The sequence below is a fragment of the Pimephales promelas genome, chromosome 22, assembly GCF_988280905.1.
Source record: "Pimephales promelas chromosome 22, fPimPro1.hap1.1, whole genome shotgun sequence".
Taxonomy (NCBI): domain Eukaryota; kingdom Metazoa; phylum Chordata; class Actinopteri; order Cypriniformes; family Leuciscidae; genus Pimephales; species Pimephales promelas.
Genome location: NC_142790.1, coordinates 25,376,850 through 25,386,376, shown reverse-complemented (window position 1 = coordinate 25,386,376; position 9,527 = coordinate 25,376,850). Strand labels below are relative to the sequence as shown.

At 38.1% G+C, this 9,527-nt stretch overlaps 1 protein-coding gene across 1 annotated transcript; it reads right to left on the bottom strand.

Annotated features, from left to right (window-relative positions):
- Positions 1-1,781: 1,781 nt before the first annotated feature.
- neurod6a (neuronal differentiation 6a) lies at positions 1,782-8,475 on the bottom strand. Its single transcript, XM_039684923.2, has 4 exons — positions 8,369-8,475; positions 8,045-8,278; positions 4,449-4,880; positions 1,782-4,151 (listed from the first exon to the last, which is right to left on the bottom strand). The coding sequence occupies exon 4, from the start codon at positions 4,139-4,141 to the stop codon at positions 3,158-3,160; it is 984 nt and encodes a 327-aa protein (XP_039540857.2). The 5' UTR covers positions 4,142-4,151; positions 4,449-4,880; positions 8,045-8,278; positions 8,369-8,475; the 3' UTR covers positions 1,782-3,157.
- Between the last annotated feature and the right edge of the window lie 1,052 nt (positions 8,476-9,527).

Here is a 9,527-nt window from a genome sequence, read left to right as displayed (position 1 = left end):
TCTCAGAAAGCACTCAGATGTATAGTTCTTGCAGGGTTATATACAACATAGCTACATGTGTCCTATAATTCAAAGTCTTACTATGACTTTTTTAAATTTGCATAAATAGGCAATTGGTTGGGAAAAGTTGCTGATAGTGTAAATTATATATATATATATGAAGAGTTCAGATGCAAAAGCCTCTAAATGCCATTTGAAATGTTCTTCTTTAATGATGATTTTTATCAAACTTGTATATTTAAGTTCAGTAATTTCACTTAAATAACAATTAATAGGTAATTATCATTGCCACTTAAGTGAAATTACTGAACTTAAATATACAAGTTTGATAAAAATCATCATTAAAGAAGAAAATTTCAAATGGCATTTAGAGGCTTTTGCATCTGAACTCTTCATATATATATATATATATATATATATATATATATATAATTCATTTGTTAAAACTTTATTTTGTTATACAGTAGGCTATCTGTTTCCATATTTTTGCCGTTTCACTTTTTTCCAAGTTTTTATTCTTTTAATTTAATTATAAACTTTATTCTTATGAAATCGTTTTCACAGATGTCATTGTGACAAATTACCCCATATAGTGTATGTCCTATGTTAAATGGAGAAAGGACTATCCAAACTAATAACTGAAAAAGAATTGAAAGAAAAGGTTTTATTTAGGGATAAAACATTTATTTTATTGAAGTCTAACAATAGTGATCACACATTACATTTTGAACTAAAACCAAACCCGATCTAAAAGAAAGCAAGCCTTGAGTTGAGAACTTTCCACCGGCCTTATAGAAGCTTCGAGAAGTGTTGCTGCTCATTTTTAAGCTGTTCGATCCTGACAGCTTCGTCTCTGGGGCAGCATATGTTCTGCCTCTCTGAAATATCGCCACTGTGGGCTTTTTCTGACACCTCAACATCCCCACAGCAAATCAACTATCACATCGCACACAATCGGTGAATGAGCAGGTTGAATTTTTGCACCTGTCAAAAGCATTAATTGTTTTAAGACAACGTGATGGCTAATTAAATATTTACGCATCTAGGCCTACTAATATAAAGCGAACTTATGTTGCATATAAAGATTTATGACTGTTATGTAGGCCTATTTGGCTCAGCATTTTATCCGAAAGCGGTTCACATTGCATTCACTTAATATCACGCATTATAGTCGGGAATTGAACTCACCACACACTTTTGATTGTGGGGTGAAATTATGACAATGCACATTCGCGGGGGAATCGCTGATTTCGGGATCCTGATCCGCAGTCTGTCGCTGTTTGGCCCGTGTCCAGCTCTCTGCTGAGAGATCCAACCTTTACTCTCCTAAACCCAGTGCTGAACAACATCTCATTTTACAATTAACATTGACTAAAATGCGTCGCAAAAGTATAATGCACGAGAAGGATTGCGTGATTTTGGCAGGTAGGCCTAACCATAAATTAAATTCCTTTGTCCTCTGACTTTCAGGCATTTTCTTAGGCCTATTTGAACGCTACTTTAAATTTGTAGCTACTTAAATAACATAGTCTACCAATATTATCTTTGCACATTTTTAAAGCGTTGTTTTGTTTTTGTTCATTGGTTTATAATTTCCAAAACGAAATGCGACATTGTGGTTTAATTTTTTCTTAGTGCTTTTTTTTCTTGCGACACAACGAGGTATAGATGTCCAATTTTTTTTTTTTATTTAGATTGGCCTATGCATTTTATTTATTTTTATTATTTTCATTTGATTTTAGATGCCATGTAGTCACTAAACAGTGTTTTCAACAGATAAATGTATTTAATTAAACTTTATTTTACTGTACAAAACAGCTTGACAGTGTACAAAGACAGTTTCAGTTCATTCAGTCATTTTCACACAAAATAATTCAAATAAAAATTCCGTTTGCATGGTGAGAAGTCCAAATGCACGAATCCACCACTGTAGACGTCCATGACATTTGCATGAATGATGCCTGACAAATATATTAAGGCAGGTTTTCCTGTGACATGAGTTCACTAGAAAGCACAGACTCTTTTCATTAGATTTTACATGCTTCAAATGCATTTGCTTACAGTGATTGTTCCGAGATTGTAGGCTACGCAATATCACCAATATTTATCGACGACTCTGCATTACAGAAAAGACAGAATTGCCAAACAATCTGTTGCATAATTACATCATCGTCTATTGTGATTTTTCCTTTATCATCCTTCGGAAAATTATGCGTAGACAAATGCGATTTATTTGAAGTGTTTGAATGCTCAATTGTCTACATTTATAAAGTTAAATTACACAAATTGAAATCAATGAAACAAACAAATTAATAACATACCATAATTATTTCATTTTCAGAATTACATCCAAATATTTTTAAATATCGTCACCTTCAAAGTAAATTGATTCAATAATTGCCTCCTCCTGGTGATCTTGGCGTGTAAATAATAATAATAGGCAATGATTGATTACATTTATTTAGCGAAAACATGTGCCTTGTGTAAAACATCACGAAATTTTCGTAACGAAAGTTTTATTCAAAGGAAATAAATAAAATTCATGTTTTTAGTTTTTCATGTTACATTTCATAAACGAATAAACACATTTATGTATAACAGAATGATGAGATATTTAGTCTTGTTAACACTATAATATTTTGAACTTTGTGTGTGTAAACTGTTTAGACAAATTTATGTGTATAAAATAAAATAAAGGGCCAGATCGAGAATTATATATTGCATAGCACCCTTAACAATTATTGCTCTCATATTTTACTGAATGTTTATCGCAAATATTTAAATGAACTTATAATTAAATTATGCCTTTCGGGGCAAGAGACCTTAGTGACAGATTTTTAGATCTATTAATAGGCTACTCATACAGGCCATTAAATTAAAATGCACACAAACAACGTAATACTTAAATATCATCCGCGTAAAACACAATGTTGTTAGTGGATTGTTTTCCCATCAGACCACACATTTTGTCGAACAGTTAAAAAAAAAAACAATTCGTTTAGGAACACTGTAAGCACATCTTCCATTTAATCAAAAATGATAAATAATAAAACATCCGATTGTCCCAAATGAGAGGACTTTATAAATAATACATGTGCGATTGAAAGTCCTGCATTTTCGCTCGATCCTTTTCACTTACATTTGACTTTTTCTGTCATTAATTATGAAAAGTGTTTAATTCGTCTTGCACGGGGTAAAACTGGCCACGGAGATGAACGTCATAGGGGAAATGAAGATCTGACGCGCCTCTCGCGCTCTGGCTGATGGAGGAGCGCGGCGGGACCGCGCAATAGCGCGTGCCGTAGTGGCAGCTCTTGCCGTATTCGATCGGCTCTTCTTGCTTGAGGGAAAAGATCCCGTTAAAGTTAATAGGAGGGCTTATGGGACCGTCGAACTGAGGGCTTCCGCATTCCGGCGAGACGCTTTCGTAGAAAGTCTCATAGGAGCTGCAGTAGCTGAACGGCCTGAAGGGTTTGACAGGATCTATGGAGGGTCCAGAGGGTGTCACCACACCCGGACTGTGGTAGGTCCCGTACACAGACTCGTACTGTGACCTACCAGAGAAAGACGGCTCGCTGCTGATCTGATCCGGGATGAAGTTCCTGGCGTTCAGCTGCAGACATCCGGCCACTAAGTTGGTGGTGGGTTGCGAGAGCCCTTTACACAGGGTCTGAACGAAGGTCAAGAGGTCAGGCCTCTTCCCAGTGCTCAGGATCTCGGAAAGCGCCCAGATGTAGTTCTTGGCCAGCCGCAGCGTTTCGATTTTCGACAGTTTCTGGGTTTTGGAGTAGCAGGGCACCACCTTGCGCAGGCTGTCCAGGGCGTTGTTCAGGCCGTGCATTCGGTTCCTCTCCCTGGTGTTGGCCTCCGCGCGCCTCAACTTGACCCGGTCTATTCTAGCTTTGGTCATTTTCTTTTTCCGAGGCCCTCTCCTCCGAGGCAGACCGTTCTCGTCCTGTCCGTCCTCCCTTTCGTCCTCGTCTTTCTCCGAATCCTCGTCCTCCATGGCGTGGGAGAGCGTCTCCTCCTTTTTAAACGGCTCTTGTTTATTGACCTTCATTTCACCCACGCAGTCCCGTGGAAAGTTCGCCCCGAATTGGGTGTCCATTATGACGGGATCCTCAAACGGAAGAGTCAGCATTGTGCTCTTGCTGGGGATGATGAGAAGATAATAGATCTTCTGAATCAATCAAACAACAGCCTAAACATTACCAGTCGCTCAATAAATACAACGGTGCACTAACATAATAGTGATACTGATCCTCTAATCAAATCAATGTACATTGACATAAACACAACTGCAACAGGAATGAAATATATCAACTATCTTCATGTGTTATATTTCATGAGATTCGTGCATTCACGGATACAAGCCAAATCCGGTTAAAATTAAAGACGTAGTCGCACGGCACGGATGTCAATCCTTACCCTCGGACTGTCGTGCTTACCTGGAATGTGATGATGTTAGATGTCAGTTTTCATATTTCCAATTTTGAACTTTCTTTTTCCGCGTGGCGTTTCAGCAGGTGAACAGCTCGTGCGTTTTTCTCACCTCCCCACTGTTCTCCTTGTCTCGCGCTAAGAGAAATGACACTGATGCCAACTGCCAGAGCTGGTACCCATGCCATCTGCCGCTGACGTCACGTGGCACGGGTTGGTCACGTGACCGGCTCCCGGGGGACCTGTATTCCTCCCCTGATCATCTGGCGTGTGCCGCCTCGAGCTGCGTACCACTGCAAAGCCACAAAGCAGCCTCAAACAAGTATCCACCGTTAGAATCCGATGCCACGGATAAATGCTGTGATGCGGTCAGGGAATGTCATTTCGTAGTCTTTGCTGTTATAGATTTTCATGCAAACATGCATATAAGGGGTCCAAATCTAAATCGAGACAACAATAGTTTGTGATTATTAGGTACATCCTGTAAACATGGAAAAGGAATGCTGGTGAATGACAGCAAGAATGGATGATTGATGGCTCTTGTTTGCTTGGTCAGTCTCTTCAAGGGCGTTTGCTAAATTACTGATCCTGTCATCATCGTACAGGCCATTTTCTTCTGTGACGTTCACTCGAATAAAGTGAAAACACCATGTTTTGACCAGGTAAATCAAATAATTAAGTTGAATTCGCTATATGATAGTGAACAGGGATTCTGAGATTTTCATTCTTGTTTCTTCTACATATGAACGTAAATCTTGTTTCTTTTTTTGTTTACACTCTTTCTCTCTCTCACACACGCACACACTCACACCATCCCTCCCCACCTCCCTCACACACAAACACAGACATCCACGTTCACACCACTCAGTGTGCGAATGAATCTAACAAAAACAGGTCCAGGTCACGTTTCACTCCACAAAGTTATACTGTGCATAAAGAGAAAAAGCTTATTTTAGGAGAATTATTCTGTTATTATTATTCGGATTATGACATTGTGATGCTTCGCTCTCAAATTATGCAGTGTATCCAGACGTTTTTGGTCCTTCTCATTATTGTTATATGGTTATTCCATAATTTGTGCTGCACTGCATCTAATATTTTTTATTTAAATTAGTATAAATTAAGTGATATGCAAAAAATACAACCATCATTTATACCATCATTTTATGTTACATAATATTACATAATGTTAGCATTCAAAGATCAAATACAGTCAACCAGTAATATTGTGAAATATTACAATTAAAAATAGCTAACAGATTTTTATTAGAAAATTTTTCAATATATTTTAGAATGTAATTTATTCCTGTGATTCAAAGCTGAATTTTTTAGCATTATACTCCAGTCTTCAGTGTCACACGATCCGCCAGAAATCATAATATGCCGATTTGAATGTTGAGAAGAGTTATGCTGCTTAATATTTTTGTGGAAACTGTGACTTTTTTTTTAATTCTTAGATGAATATAAAGTCTGAGAGAACAGCATTGATTTGAAATAATAAATATTTTGTAATATTATAAATACATATAAGCCATACATATAAATATAAGTTAAATAAAGTAATATTATAATTTTCTATAGTTATTTTCAGTAACGAGAATGATTTTTTGCATTATATGATAACTGAAGGAAAAATGTGCTTAATTGTCATGAAAATAATGTATATTTCCATAATAATGGATGAATAACAATTTCCATCCTTAAAAATATATTAGCTTATTTTTATGTTTCGATTCATCATGTGACCTAAACATGTTCGTGACGGGTTTGTTGCCAGATTCAGCCATACACATGCACACACAGACTTTGGGTCTGGCCATCTCTGGCTGTTTCGTGTAGCATTTATTGTCCAGAGCGTTGGCTCCTCCCACATTAAGTCCTGACACTCATGCATTCCATTATCAGTGAAAGCTCCTGCTGCTATTGAACCCGTGCCTGGCCCTGACTCATTCACATGCACACACACATTTATAATTCAAATCAGAAGCTCTTTAAAACCCCCCATGAGCATTTATCCCTCTCAGATGGACAACACAAAAAGCATAGCACCTCATAAATGACACGCAACACTTTTCTGCTCCTGTGTGAGATTAATTGGCTCTTTAAACACATTAACCAGAATTTGACAGATATCACTGGTCCTGTTAACAGCAAGCCACCTATCAGACAGACACAATCCCTGATGAAGAGTGTTAGTCATGAGGGATTTTTGGTGAAATAGAGGCTGCTGTGTTTTTCGTTGGGACGGCCAGGTTGATCTGCACTTATCAGCACAACACAAACGTAATGAACACAGCATACAGATGCAGTTTGCTGACAGCGATGGCTCAGTCACGCATGATTGGCAGGTACCCTTGGATGCTGTTGTTTAGAAACACACACACACACACACACACACACACAGTCCCTTCTGTCCCCCTCCAAAAATGCCTCAGCTGGTGACGAGCTTTCCGGTTCAACACACACACCAACATCTGATGAGTCAAACTTCCCCATTTCAGACTAATCACTTGACTGCACTAATTGCAAATGCAAATATGCAAATTCGTATTAATTAATTACTCTGTTAATTAGTTCTCTGGTCTTTTTGGGCAATAAATCATTGTGCTGCAGAAAGAAAAGGGGACAGGCCCATCCCGCATAAAATATTTAGCATGCACACTCTGAGAAGGACGGCGCGAAAGGACCTGTAACATTATAAAAAGAGCAAAGACCAGACAACAACAACACAAAGCAATGGCTGGGCCAGACACACACTCCCCTGACAGACCTGCTTTATACCCTGCAGACTCACAGTGGAGGACTGGAACATTCGGCTGACAAGAGCTGTCTGCCCAGTGATTTCATTAACACATTATCAGCTTTTAAGGACAGTGTGATGCCAGGAACAGGCAGCAAATGAAGGCATGGATGTTCACACGTCAAGTGGCGCACACACACACACACACACACACACACACACACACACACACACACACACACACACACACACACACACACACACACACACACACACACAGTATTAAGATCAGTAGCTCTACTAAAGATGGTCTTTTGAGAGTTCTAGACGTCTGTTGATGGGCCTACTCGAAACTTATCTCGAGTAAAGGATTTGATAAGGAATTACGTCAATAAAAAAATCTTTTCTAATAAAAGATAACCCCTCTCTGTTTCTTTTCTTTTTATATACATTTTTTAGAACGTAATTAAATATGATCAAATATTTTTTAAATAACCAAACAGAGTTGGCACACAAAGAGACCCGTGTGTACGACAGCCACCGTGTTAATGGTTTGACAGTATGGTATATGCATAATTCATAATTCAGTTTTTAAAAATGAATTACATCAATTTTTCAGAGAAGGACGGGCGGCTGCATGCAGAAGGACGCTGTTGCCTAAAATTGCCCATTTTTGTGAATTATGCATACTATCAATTTCTATATATAAAAACTAGATCGACTAGGCCTACGTGTTAAACTAAATAAAAATTAACTTCCAATATACAACAATAAATCTTATAAACATAGCCTATTTCAAATGTAAAACAAGTGAAATATCAGGCTACATAAAAGTCCATTTTCCAAACCTTGTTTTTGTCTTACCTTGACTCACTAGCCTATGGTATGCATCATATTCTGAAGCTGTCGGGACGGATTTAGCGGGAAGTGCATTCCTTAGTCACGTCTACGCGTGTTTCCGTCGTGTCCGTAAATAAAGAAAAGACGTTCCGGCTACTATAAGCGCGTGTCAGATCAGATGCGGTGGAAGGAGTAAGGACATCTTATTTTGCAGGAGAAATCAGCTGTAGCCATCTATATGCATCCTAAATCACTTCCCTAGTGGGCGAAAAATAGTGAAAAAATAGTGACAGTGCCGGCCCAATGTGACAAAAGAAGTAAGTTATCTTCCAAGTATGCAAAACGTACCCGTAAACTTCTTCAGGCGAGATTCTGAAGTGTGCAAACGACGGACATTTTAGTATCGGGAGAGGATTTATGAATGGCAGTGAAGCAATAGAGTGCCGAAGTTACCATAGGAAGTTACGACGTCACTTTGTAGGCCAAAATGCGGAAGTGAGTTAGCATTTTAGCACTTCCGGTTCCCTCGCTCTAAAGTCTATGGGATTTTTGAATGGGTTTTTGCTAAATCGCCTGAAATAAGGTCTGTGGTGAACAAAGCCTCTAAATATTTTCACGTGTTGATCTATGACTTAAAACACACCAGTTATAACCTGCTTGTAGTTTTTTAAACTTTATTGTGTCTGCTTGTGTTAAAAAATTATATAGGCTTCAAAATGTATAGGCTAAATTTTGGATTAAGACAAAACGGGTCAACTCTTTGTTGAACACAGATCTTATTTTTTGCGATTTTCCAAAAGTCTATAGGGAAAATGCATTTTTGATCGAGGGAATATAGTAGGCATATGTTTAGACTACATTCCTGCTACACACAGTCATGTACAACATAGGCCCACTTTTTTAGCGGTTGGTGAAGTAATTATTTAATAAGATTAACTTACAGAATAAGTTCCTACTCAAGAAAGTATGCGATTTGCGATGCAGCCAGTCAGATTCATCAGTGCAGAACAGCACCAAAGCACAACAAAAGTTATTACCAAAAAATATTCCTCCACCATTTATCTAAAGATCCTGTACAGAACTCCTTTATCAACAAATATGTAGTTCTATAGCCATCCATTTCCCAAACCTCTGTTGGTCCACAGGTCTAATCTAATATAATAAAATATTGTTAATTTGCGTAATTTTCTATTTGGTGAAATAAATGTAAGATTTTTTACAGAAGAACTTCACTGCGGCTGTGGGGCATCAATAGTTGTAAAGTTCACTTTTCTCATTAGAATTGCTATTACATAGCCAAAGCAAAATATGCCTTTGATGGGAAAATATTAACTTGTGCCATGCTTGAAAACAAAGACTTGATTTCCCCCTGTGATCTGCATGAAGAAATGATCTGCTCAGTGCCGCTGATCCACACTGTTAAGTGATTTTAATTTCACTCTTGTACCTAGCCAATGCTATAGTCCAGGGACTAGTGGGAGGGGATGGGGGAAGTGTGTGTGTGTCA

Bases quoted from the DNA above. Each gene is read 5' to 3' on its own strand.
- neurod6a (XM_039684923.2), bottom strand. From the start codon at position 4,141: ATGCTGACTCTTCCGTTTGAGGATCCCGTCATAATGGACACCCAATTC.